Source organism: Elephantulus edwardii, unplaced genomic scaffold (genome assembly GCF_000299155.1).
Source record: "Elephantulus edwardii isolate Elephantulus edwardi_28Jun2011 unplaced genomic scaffold, EleEdw1.0 scaffold00217, whole genome shotgun sequence".
Classification (NCBI taxonomy): Eukaryota; Metazoa; Chordata; class Mammalia; order Macroscelidea; family Macroscelididae; genus Elephantulus; species Elephantulus edwardii.
In genome coordinates, this window is record NW_006399967.1 from 495,198 (window position 1) to 508,157 (window position 12,960).

Genomic DNA, 12,960 nt, shown 5'->3' on the forward strand with positions numbered 1-12,960 from the left:
GGGCGAGGACGGGCGGGGAGGAGGGCGAGGAGGGGCGGGGAGGAGGGCGAGAAGGGGTTAACGGGCAAGGGTGAGGACGGGCAGGCAGGCGCCACGTGTCGGCACGGCGATACCGACCCACTTTACCTTTGTGGAGCGAGTTTTGCTGAAGACATTCCAGAACCTGAGGGTTTCGTCTCCAGCCCCGGTGACGATGGCCTCTCCGTCAGGGGACATGGCCTGCAGAGAGGAGGGAGAGGGGACCCCTCACTGTCTCAGCCCCACACTCTGAGCCCAGGCAGGGCAGGGTCTCTCTGGATGCCTTGGTCAGAAAAGCTGGGAATAACTGTGGGGGCCAGGGGGCTGCTTCTAGCTTCAACTTCTTTTTGTCTTAAAAAGCCCAACTAAATATACAACTCAACCCCGAATGTGCATACACATATGTTTACAGAAAAAGGAATACACACAAATTAGAAAACTCTATGTACACATGTAAAGGTCATGTGACATCAAGTCACCTGTGACTCATAGTGACCCACGTACAGCGACCCTATGCTCTTAAGTCCTGCCCTGTCCTGAGCCAGTCTTACAGTCTCCAATACACCTACCTCCATTACCCCAGTTACTGTCTCAATCCATCTCACCGGAATCTTCCTCTCCTGCACTGTCCCTCCACCCTTCCCAGCATGATGTCCTTCTCCAAGGATTGGTTCCACCTGGCCACGTGCCCAAAGTATGCGAGACAGAGCTTCAAAACCCTAGCCTCCAAGAAGAAACTTGATTTCACCCTCTCCAAGACAGACCTATTTGTTATCTTGGTGACCCATGATGTTCAAGACTCTTCTCCAGCACCACAACTCAAAACCAGATTCTTCTGTCAACCTTAGTCACTGTCCAGCTCTCTGATACACAGCAAGTAACTGGATTAGGCACATCTTAGTGTCTAGACTGACATCGTTGCTTTTCAGCACTCTGGAGAGGTCCCTGACAGATTTTTCCAGAGCAATTTATCTTTTGATTTCCTTACCACTGGTGTTAAAAGTGTTGACTGTGGCGCCAATCTCTTCTCCATGCATCACAGTGCTGCCAATTGGCCCAGTGGTGAGAATCTTGGTCTTCTTGATGCTGAACTTCAATGTACACTGAAGACTGCAGTCCTCGACCTTCTGCAGCAAATGCCTCTGATCCTCCTCAGTTTCAGCAAGCAAGGCCGTGTCTTCTGCAAAATGTAGGCTGTTGATGAGTCTTTCTCCAATCCCAAAGCCACATTTCTCCTCATAAAGCCCAGCCTCATGAGTGATCTGTTCCGCATACAGATTTAAAAAGGTATGGAGATAGGATGCATCCATGCAGTGTCTCCTTGCTCTGTTCTGAGGACTCAATACTGGTCCAAGCATAGGTTTCGTATGAACAGAATCAAGTGTTCTGGGATTCCCATTCTCCTCAAGGTTAGCCACAATTTGGGTTGGGGGTTTGGTTTCCCCCCCGAAGTTTAAGGTTTTATTTTGTTGAAAGAGATGTGGACACCTAATCTTTCAAGGCTGCACAGAGGTGTTCTCATCAAATCACTCCAGAGTCACTATTGTCGTTGTTAGGTGGCGCTGACTTGAGTACTACTCACAGCGACCCTAAGACCAACAGACCTGAACCCGGTCCTGTCCTGTGGGTCCCCGCCATCGCTGCAGGCGCTGTGCTAATCGACCGGGCTCAGCGGCTCCCTCCTTCGCCGACCCTCCGCCCTTCCAAGCATGATCTCTGTCTCCCAGCAACATGCCCCAAACACGGGAGACGAAGCTTCATCATGTTTGCCTCCAAGCAGCACTCTGGATTCACCTTCTCTGAGAGGCAGACATATTTGTATGTTCTTTTGGCAGTCCATAATAATCAGTACTCTTCTGATACTCTGCTTTTGGCCAAGATCCATCTGACATTGGTGACAATTAGTACCACGGCTTCTTCTAAGCCCAGCTTGTGTTTCTGGTAGTTCTCCGTCAAAGTACTGCCCCAGTCGTTTCTGGATAATCTTCAGCAGGATTTTGCCTGCATGTGATAATAATGTTCGGTAATTCCCACACTCTGCACTCTGCCGGGTCACCTTTTTTGGAATAGGAATACACATGGATCTCTTCTGGTCAGTTGACCTGGTAGTCGTCCTCCAAATTTCTTGGCACAACCTGGTGAGTGGTTCCAAGGCCGCATCTGTTTGTTGAAATATGTCACTTGGTATTCCATCAATTCCTGGGGCTTCGTTTTGTTTTGTTGTTTGTTGATGTTTTTTTGCCCCAAGTCCTCAGAACAGCTTGAACTTCCTCCTTCATCACCACTGCCTCTTGATCTTACGTTGTTTCAAGACATTCTTCTGTGTCAGCCAATCCTTTTTGGTTCAGGGACTGTGTACGCCTTCCATCTTCTTTTAATGTTTCCTATATTATTCCATGGTCTGCCCACAGCATCCTTCTGCACTGCAACTCAAGGTCTGAATTTGTTCTTTAGCTCCTACAGCTTAAGAACTGCCGAGTGAGTTCAGCCCTTTTGATTTTCTGACAGACGTGCATATATGTGCTAAAAATACGTACAAAACTCACACACATGGTGTTAAGTGCCATCAAGTCGAAACAGACCCCAGTGACCTCATGTCTGAGAGCCTGACACTGCCCAGCTCCGTGCCACCATCAGCACGTTCCTGGGCGGGCCCTGTGCCAATCCCTCTCACAGACGGTCTGTCACCGGTCGTCCACTTCCGCGAGCATGAAGCCTTTTCCGAGGCCTGGCTTCGCCATCCTGGCCTCACAGGAGCGCTCTGGTTGCACTTCAAGGCAGATTCATTTGCTCTTTTGACAGCTTATGGCACAACCTTGGAAACAGGAGTGGCATCCACTTGTAAACTGCTTGCCTCTAGAAACCCTATGAACCTGGAGAAAGGATGAAAGTCATGCAAGCAAGTGTCGAGGACTTTCTTTCATGGGGTCGCTGAGTCGCCTACGACCTGACGACACTTCATAACACAGAGAGAGACCAGTTGGCCTAGTGGACCAAAAGCAAAGCTACCAAGCCAAAGGTGGGTGACTAATCTGTGGCCCTTAGGCCTGTTTTTCCTTTTTTGTTCAGTCTTCTAGGTCGTATAGTCCTGGTGTGTCCACTTGCCGTACAGAGGTAACTCGTGGTCGCTGTGAAGCTGAACCTGTGACAATGATGTGTAAAATGGGGTAACAGTTACCCCCAGTGGACAGTGTCTGGTGGAGCTCCCCGGATGAAACAAGCGTGGAAGCAGGAGTGGCATCCACTTCCGTAATAGCTTGCCTCAGGAAACCCTATGGACCTGGAGAAAGGACGAAAGTCACCCGAGTGTCGAGGACTTTGGTTCACGGGGTCTCTATCAGTCGCCTACAACTCGACGGCACTTAACACAACAACACGGCACATTCAATACTCCTCATGGCACCACTTCAAAGGCATCAGTTCTTGGGTCTTCTTCAGTGTCCACTTTTCACATGGACGAGGTGACTGGAAGTGGCCCAGCTCGAGTCGGGCACCTCAGTCTTAAAGTGACTTCCTTGCTCTCGAGCACTTTAAAGAGGCAGCAGATCCGCCGGATGCGACGTCTTGATTTCTTCACAGGTCCTCCGAGTGTTGACTCGAGCCTGGAAACGCCAAGCTCTCCGTCCAACACGCCACTGCTTACGCCACGTGTGAGGCTTCTGCTGTCTCTTGGTTCTGAGAGCTGATGTGAGGTCATCTGCACAGGGCAGCTGAGTCCTGCTCCAGTGCTCACGCCATGTCCTTCCCCACCCCACGCAGTCCACACCACACAGCCCACACCAGAGTCCACACCACACAGCCCACACCAGAGTCCACACCACACAGCCCACACCACAGTCCACACCACACAGTCCTTCCCCACACCACACAATCCACACCACAGTTCATACCACACAGCCCACATCACAGTTCACACCACACAGTCCACACCACAGTCCACACCACACAGTCCACACCACACCACAGTCCACATCACACAGCCCTTCCCCACCCCACAGTCCAGCGTCTTGGGGTGTGTGCTCTCTATCCAGATTGTGAACACTCTCTACCGTGACTTGAGGTTTGCATTTTGTGATGTTCAAGTACTCACTGTAAAAAATGGTTTCTCTAGCCACTGACTTTGACTTTGCCAAGTGGACGAGTGGGGACATGTGGACAGGGTGTGTTAGCCTGCCCACAAGGGCACTGGCTAGTCTCACCATTAAACTGAGCAGATGCAGCAGCAGAATTTGGGAAATCTCACCACCAGCCAAGAGGCAGCGGAACAATGTCTGTGTCACGCAGACCAGGTCATGGGAGCGGCAGCCCCAGCCGCAACACAGGACTAGAGACCTGGCAAGGGACAGAGCTGACCTTGGGACGCGACCCCATGAACCACAAGTCTGCAGGAAGACTGGGGTGTGGTGGCCACAGCTGGCAGGGCCAGCAGCTCTGTAACACTGGTCTACCCCGAGGCTCGAGGCTGAGGGGTCTGTGGGCACGTTACCGAAGCTGTCCTGCCTGAGTGACTGGACCTTGCTGCCAACCTGAACTCGAGCCTCTGACTTCTCTAACATGGTTCTGGGAGGGACTCTGGTGGCCCAGTGGCAGGAAGCTGCGCTGCAATCCCGAAGGCACGTGGTTCAAGGTGAGCACGGGAGAAGAATGGGCAATCTCCTCCTGTGCAATTAATGGCCTCTCAAACCCGCCGGGGGGGTCAGCTATGGGTCGGTTCCGACTCTACGTCCCCAACAGCAGCGGCAACAATACGGTCTATGAGGTAGTGCGACAGGTTCAGGGCCCCGTGAAGCAGGATGAGGACAAGGAGGGGCGGCAGCGCGGGGAATGTGTCGGACCTCACGAGAACTGATGTTGGGTTGTGGATGCTGTCAACAGGGACGGTTCCCCAGAGTGACGCTGGTTCCCCAAGTGGGCCCTGCTCACTTTTGAACTCTGTTCTTTCATCCTAAGAAATGCTGAGCATGTCTGTCTGTTGGATCATCTAACGTCAGGTCTTTGCACATTTCATCCCAACCTGACATCTTCTGCTCAACATTTTAATTCTCCACTTCTTCCTTTGACATCAGCTTCTCTACATTAAAGGGCAGGTTTCAGGGTCTCCTGACACCCATCGTCTTTTCTGGCTTTTGAATGACACAGAAGCTTCTTCACGCCTGGTGTCCTCCACAACTTGAGGGCTCTGGTCAGCGGCATTCAGGATGTCACCGCTGCTCCTAAGATGGCCTCTAACTGCCGGGGTGTGCACTCAGGGTTTCACTTTGGTTCTCATGAACTGTTTTTCTGAACCTTCAACTTGAATTTGCATGTGAACAAGTGACGGTCCGCCCCACAGTCAGCTCCTTGGTCTCCCAGATGATACTGAACTGGTCCGCTGCCTCTGCCTGATGCACTGGGTTTCACTCCACCTGGCAAAGTCCACAGGGACACCTGCTGTTTTTGTGGAAAACTCACACTTGCACCACTTAAACTGCTGGTCCTACAAAATCCTATCGTACAAGCTCCAGTGCAGTGCTGTCACCAAGGCTGTGCGTTCCAATCACTAATGCTTGTTTATTTCCGTGATCACATTCAAACCGTGGGGCTATCAATGTGTCCCGACTGCTTGACCAGTTTCACGCTGCCGAAGACGTAGAAATAGTGAAGTTGAGCATCCGTCACGCCTCCCTCCCTCGGGGGTGTGCACATCTGCATCTTGTTCCTGCTGCGGGGAGGTGCTGGCGGGTCCCCTGGCGCTCCCGCCGGCCCTGCGAGCCTCGGCCTGCACCACGCTCACCATCCCTGGCAAGCTCCAGGTCACTGCTGGTCACTCTGTTAGCGCGTCCTGGAGAGGGTCCGCTTCCTCTGACCATCGTTTCCAGCTTGATGCTTTTCCCCCAGACTGGCACCTTGTGAAAACGGGCTCCAACACGTGGACAAAGGTCCACCTTGCTTGTACCTCTAATACGTCTGAATGATCGGCGGTAACCGGTCTGTCTGTCTGTCTGTGTAGGGATATGGTCCTGTCGCTGACAGTGGGACAGTCCATGACAGACACGGAAAATGCGTTTTCTGACGATGAATTCAACACCTCTTCAACCTGCCACATGAACCAGCAGACGCGGCGCCTGTGTAAGGTCACGTGGTGGACGCCGCTGCGCTCCATCTCACTGCACTCGGCAGGACTGCTTCCTACTCGATGCGGTCAACACCGACTACTCACGGAGGGCTGCCACTGTTCCTCCGCCCTGAGTCCGTCACGCCGGTCACTGACGACGGTCCTGAGAGCCCGTCCACCCCGGGCAGGCGGCCGGCTGCCCTGTGAGCACTGCCTCACTCTTCCCCCTGGTCCCGTGTCTGCAGCCCAAGGTCCATCTGCCGGCACCGTATCAGACGACGTCACACCTCCACCCGAGGGTCTCACAGTCCAAGTTAACTATCCGACAACGTCACACTGTCATCCCTGAAGTTCTCACGGTCTGATTTTACCAGAGCCACCTGCCACGTCCCTTCCTATTATCTTACACTCTGGACGTTCTGCTGAAATTGTTCCACCATCAACCACCCAGCTGGGATTTCATTCCCGGGCCACCGCTCCCAGCGCCACCGCTCCCAGCACCACCACTGCCCCCAGCGTTACAGCAACGTGCCAGTCACTATGGCAGCCAGACGGGCCCCTGCCCTGGAAGTCTGTGGTGCATGCAGTGTGTCCTACGCGGTCACCGGAGCAGAAACCGGACAGAGGCCCCAGGGAGGTGTGTCCAGGGTGAACCACGGAAACATCCACACCCCCGTGCTCGGCCTGGACACCACAGCGGGCGCACGGCTTCTCTGTGGACGGTCGTGGTTTAGAAGCACTGTGGAGTGTCCACCAGTGTTTGTTGAGACACAGAACTGGGTGGGCTAGGCCAGGAAGTGGCAAGTGAGGGTTTGGGGGACACTCTTACCAGGTACAGCACGCGGTAGGAGTGCCCGGTCAGCTTGGCCACCTGGGTCAGGGATGGGTACTTCCAGACGAGGATCTGGTTCTGTGAGTATCCGTGTGTGCTGACCTGGGTGAGTGAGAGCAATCAGAAGGTAGGACGGTCCCTCTGGAGTCCAGCACATGGAGCTGCACGCCTCAGACCAAGTCCTGAGCCGTCCTAGCACTCGAGGCAGCCAGACCATATGCTCAGAGTCATGGTCAACGGCCCTTGCCCTCCTCGTGGGCCGTGGTCACCAGCCTGTAGACGTGCATGGACCAGGCCAGGCCACAAGGCAAGCCCCCCTCCCTCCCGTCCTGATTAGCTTGTGGACGTGTGTGGACCAGGCCAGGCCACAAGGTGAACCCCTCCTCCCTTCTGTCCTCGCTAGCCACAGTTCACGGATGTGCATCCACCAGACCAGGCCAGCCCCTCCTCCATTCGGTCCTTGGCAGCTGTGGTCACCAGCTCGTGGACGTGCGTGGACTGGACCAGGCTGCACAGCGAGCCCCTCCCTCCCTCCTTGTCCTCACTGGCTGCAGTCACTGGCTCACAGAAGTGCATGGACTGGACCAGGCCACACAGCGAGCCCTTTCCTCCATCTCGTCCTCACTGGCCACAGTCACCAGCTCGTGGACGTGTGTGGACCGGACCTGGCCGCAAAGCGAACCCCTCCTTCCTCTCACCCTCGCTCATCAGCTTGTTGGCATACATCGGCCTGGCCACACAGTGGACCCTTCCCTCCCTCCCTCTCATCCTCACTGGCCGTGATCACCAGCTCGTGGACGTGCGTGGACCAGGCCGCACAGCGAGCCCCCCTCCCGCCCTCACCAGCTCGTGGATGTGCGTGGACCAGGCCACACAGCGAGCCCTCCCTCCTCCCGCCCTCCCTCACCAGCTCGTTGGCGTGCTTGGACCAGGCCAGGTTGCAGACTTGTGAGCCGGTGTCGATGCACTGCAGCGGCTGCCCTGTCAGCGTGTTCCAGAAGCGGATGCAGCGGTCGGCTGTGCCGCCCCCCGAGGCCAGCAGGCCGTGCTGATGCGGCGACCAGGCGATGGCCTTGACAGCCGCCAGGTGCTCTGTGTACTGCTGCACCGGGGTCAGGCTTGAGTGGTTCCAGACCAGCAGCTGAGGGCGGGGTGGGCGGTGGTGAGCCGGGGACCAGGGTCCCACCCAATGACCAGGCCGACCCCAAGCTGCCCGTCAGTGACCCCAACCTTCAGGGGTTACGCCTGGGCCCCTACCCACCAATGGCCAGGCCGACCTCAAGCTGCCCGTCAGTGACCCCAATCTGTCAGGCTGATCCCGAGACTAGGGGTCAGGCCTGGGCCCCAGGGATGAAGGCCAGGGCCCTGCTCTAGGCTGGACTGTTGGTCGGTGGCTGAGATGAGGTCACCCTGTGCCATCAGGTCCAGGAGGTGTCAGCCCTGCTCTGGCGTGGACTGGTGGCTGGTGACTGTGAGGGGAGGCCCGTCTGTCCCAGCAAGTGTGGGCAGGTCAAGGCCCTGGTCTAAAGTAGAGCTCTGGTCGGTGACGGCGAGGTGGCCACTCCGCCTGGCATACCTTGTTGTCGTTGCCCCCGGAGGCCAGCAGCTGGTGGTCTGTGGACCACTTGAGCCCACAGACCTCCTGCCGGTGACCCTGCAGCCGCCGCTCAGACTGCAGGGGCGGCGTGCGGATGTCCCTCTGCAGGATCATGCGGTCGCGGCTCCCGGACGACAGCTGGTCGGCATTCCAGGCCAGGGCACCTGGAGGGAAGGGGCAGGTGAGGCCGAGGCCGCACACCCGGGTCCCCGCGGGGGCGCTGTGGGCCGGGGCCTCACCGACACGTGCTGTGTGGCCCTCCAACATGGACAGCTTCTTCCCCGCAGCCGCGTCCCAGATCTGCACGAAGCCCTTGTGGGTGCCGACAGCCACCAGGTTCCCCTAGGACAGAGCACGTGGTGAGGGCCCAGTTCCTCCACTGCCCGCGGACCCTGGGCACCCCACCTGCCCACAGCCTCCACCACCAGGACTGCCCACTGTCACTGCTGCGACAGAAACCAGGACTCAAACGTGAATACGACCTTACAGAGATGCCCCAGTTTCCCGGCAGACCCCACACTGCCAGGCCCTGCTCGGAGGGCTGTCTCCCACTGACCCACACCAACGAGCACAGGGTCCTCCACTGACCCTCTCAGACCAGCCTACAGAGGTCACCGAGTCCCCTTCGACCGACAGGTCACAGAGCCGTGTCACCTGGGGAAAGAAGCCAAGAGTCACATGGGCCTGTCCCACCGGTCCTACCCACCTGTCCACTTCATCTACCCGCATAGCGACACCTCTATCTATTCACCACGTGACCATCCGAGCACGCAGCTGTCCACCCACACAGCCACCCACCCACATGTGTATACACACCCACACCCACACCACCCCCTGCAACATCCAGACAACCATCCACACACAAACTCACGTATCCCCCCGTCCGCACTGCCCACATCCCACCACCCACCCATCCGGATCCACAGCTGTCCACCAAGATGGACACACAACATCGTCATTCACAAAACCAGCCAACCACATAGCCACGCATCCACGTGCACTCACATGCCCATGTCACCCACACACCTGTTCATCTGTCCACATACAACCACATATTCTTTCACATATCCATTCAGCTTACACGTCCATCTGTCCGTACATCCGTCCGTCCATCCATCCATCCATCCACACACCCATCGAGTTATCTTACCATTCATCTGTCCACACACCCATCCATCCAGATACCTAACCATTCATCTGACCACATTCAACCATCCAAACATCCTCCATCCCCCTATCCCTTCATCCCCCCTCCACCCTTCCATCCCCCCTCCATCCTCCCACCTCCATCCCCCTCCATCCCTCCAGCATCCACACAGCACAGCCACTCACTCACCCTCCCATCCACTCAGTTACCCCCCATGCAGCAGCCACCATCTTTCACACCATTTACTCCCCGCCCATCCGTCCTCTGTCCAAGCTCTCTCCACCGTCCCTGCATCTGACCACTCCGACATTCAGAGGAGATCACTCAATGAAGTACTCAAGGGTTACGTGTGTTGGGTTATCTGCAGGGACCAAGCCTGAAAGTGTCCCACGAAGCGTCCCAGGCCTGTGCGGGACCTTGCTGACCGGGTTCTCCCTCACTGGTAGGACGGTAAGGGTAAAAGGAGCCTTGTTTCTGAAGGAGAGTGCTGTGGGACTGGAAGAAAGACAGACGGCCCTAGACCTAGAAGCAGAATCTGATGTGCTGGGAATATGTGTCCATGTGAACCAAGTACAAGCACGTCCATGCTTATCTTGCGGACCTGGGTCCAACTGCACCCACATTCCCCCTCCACCCACCCAGCCCTCAATGTCCATCCACACAACGCTACAGCCTCCTGGGGTCTCAGACACGAGCCTGCTGCTCTGGGGGCTTCAGAGGGTGAAGTCGAGGGCTCAGAGTCCTCGACCTGGGGAGCTGCAGAGCCGGGAGGTCGGCCAGCCCAGGGCAGGGTGGGTGCAATGGCTGGTGAAGGCGCCTTAGTTCTCAAACCCCCCAGCAACACTCATGTCTGTCCCGCAGGCCCCCTCCTCCAAGGACCCTGAAGAAAGACCCCCACACACATACACACTACCCCTCAAAGATCACGACTCCGCTCCTTACATCCCAGTCACACCCTCCACAGAAAGGAGCAAACACACCCACAAATATACCCTCACACCCCATATTCACACGCCCCACAAACACCCACAGAAACACACTCTTCACACGTCCCACAAACACACACCCACACACCTCACACCCCACAAACACACTATAGAAACACTCCTCACACGCCCCATAAACATACTATAGAAACACAGTTCTCACACACCCCACAAACACACTCAGACACACCCACAGAAACACACTCGTCACACGCCTCATCCTCACCCCACAGACGTACCCGACTCCTCACGTCCCATCTGCTCACTGTAGCGTTTCCCTTCCAGCATGGCTTTCCTCGCCATCAAATCTGACTTGACCACAGGGGTGGCGGGCGTATGAGAGTAGGGCGTGTTAGCCTATCTGTCCACTGGGGGATCAGCTCTCTCACTATTCCACAAAGGGTTTGGACAATCTCACCAACCTACAAGGGGACTGGCTTGTCTTGCAAATAAATGTGAGTGATTTCAGAAGCAGGACGCCTCTCTCACCACTAGGAAAGGAGAAGCAGGCATGCGGGGGACATCCCTCAGAACGAGACGTTCTTGAGCCACAAAGAGTTACTGCAGCTGCAGCAGCCACAGTCCAGGCAGAGAACGGAGAGCCAAGAGGAGACGGAGCTGACCTTGGAACTGCTACCCACCCGCAGACAGAGCAAGAGCTCACTAGAGGCCTGGCCCACGTTTGCCGTACCACTCGGTCAGAAGGAGGGCAAGTCAATACTGGCAGGACTGAGAACTCGCTAACGCTGGCCTGAAGTCGCCGCGAGCACATTTGCAAGCTGTCCTGAAAACATTCTGCAATTAGCCTGCATTATAACCTTTGAACTGTGTCGTCTGTGAGCTATGACATCAGATTTTGGACCCAAGAAAGTAGTAAGATGGTGTTGGTATGAAGAGAAAGAGGTCTAGGAGTGCGGGGGACACGTCTGACCACACAGGAGGCGGTTTTGTGCTTCTGATGCTGTTGACAGGACAGCTCCCCTTTGTGAAGTCCCCATCTCTGACCTAATAGTGCTGGTTTTTTCATCTAGTAATGTGAAGCTGTATTGTATAAATATTTTTTTTACATTTAAGGTTAAGAGTCTTGGCACCAGCAGCCAGGAAATTAAAAGGCGCATTGCCATGGGAAAGTCTGCTGTTAGGGACCTCTCCAAAGTACTGAAGAGCAATGGTGTCTCTCTGGAGACTAAGGTGCGTTTGATACAGGCCATGGTCTTTGCAATCACTTGTTATGCATCAGAGAGTTGGACAATGATTAGGGAGGACAGAAGGAGAATTGATGCCTTTGAGCTGTGGTGCTGGAGTATTGAGAATACCATGGACTGCTAGGAAAACAAACAGATTTGTCCTTGGAAAGGGTTAAACTGGGTGGCTCCTTGGAGGCAAGGATTCTGAGGCTCCGTCTAACATACTTTAGTCATGTTGTAAGGCGGGACCAGTCCTTGGAGAAGGACATCATGCTTGGGAGGGTGGAGGGACGGCACAGGAGAGGAAGGCCCTCTATGAGGTGGATTGATTCAGTGACTGGGATAATCGGGACGGGAGTGTCAGAGACAGTGCGATTGGCTCAGGACAGAGTGGAGTTTAGGGCTGTTGTACATAGGGCACACAACAACAACAAACAAGGTTAAGATGTCTGATATAAATGAATACTTGATAATGCAAATCTTGACCAGAGTGCAGGTCGGCCCGAGGCTGACTGGACACACTAACAGGGCAGGACGCTCCCTGAGGAAATGTTTACTGAAAGCAGGACTTGAAGGCGTGGGGCTGAGCCTGGGGGAGGGGGAGGCCCCAGCCAGTGTCCCGCTTGTATTTTTCAGTTCTCTCAGCTTGAGGAATGCGGAGCCGAGCGAGTTCTTTCCTCTTTATTCTCCAGTTCCAGCTTCCTGCATGTTCCACTGTAATACTCTGCTTTGTCTCCTCGAGCTGCCTTTTAAAACTCTTTAGTTCAGCTCTCTGACTTCGGCATCTGTTTGGCTTTTTGATGCTCTAGTGTCATTTTCAGGCTCTTCTGACATCCTTTTTTATTTTTCTTTCTCCTCTGTCTTCCTGCTCTCTTCATGGACGATACTCCCTTCTTTTTCGTATTTTGAGTGCCTTCCAGGACTCATCTTTTTCTTAAAAAATTTTTTTAAATTTTTTTTATTATTAATTTCGATGAAAATTTACAGACTTTGGATTTCCACTCATTCACTGACGCACTTTTCTCCCTGTCCACCCCTTCCCCCCAGTACAATCCCCTTTTGGAAAAGTAAAAGAAAAATTCTTTTATTGTTTTACAAT

At 54.8% G+C, this 12,960-nt stretch overlaps 1 protein-coding gene and 1 pseudogene across 3 annotated transcripts in view; one reads left to right on the forward strand and one right to left on the reverse strand.

The window, feature by feature from the left end:
- FZR1 (fizzy/cell division cycle 20 related 1 (Drosophila)) overlaps nucleotides 1-12,960 on the reverse strand; it is a 19,748-nt gene that overhangs the window by 1,672 nt on the left and 5,116 nt on the right. For 2 of the 3 annotated variants that reach the window (XM_006897900.1, XM_006897899.1), the window contains 6 exons: nucleotides 9,130-9,195; nucleotides 8,781-8,883; nucleotides 8,521-8,705; nucleotides 7,852-8,085; nucleotides 6,942-7,046; nucleotides 127-219 (listed from right to left, as the gene is read on the reverse strand). In XM_006897900.1, coding sequence (XP_006897962.1) covers nucleotides 127-219; nucleotides 6,942-7,046; nucleotides 7,852-8,085; nucleotides 8,521-8,705; nucleotides 8,781-8,883; nucleotides 9,130-9,195 — 786 coding nt within the window. Of the gene's footprint in view, nucleotides 1-117; nucleotides 220-6,941; nucleotides 7,047-7,851; nucleotides 8,086-8,520; nucleotides 8,706-8,780; nucleotides 8,884-9,129; nucleotides 9,196-12,960 lie in introns of all 3 variants that reach the window. The other variant, XM_006897898.1, reaches the window with a different exon arrangement.
- Nucleotides 3,755-6,901, forward strand: LOC102860985 (annotated as a pseudogene).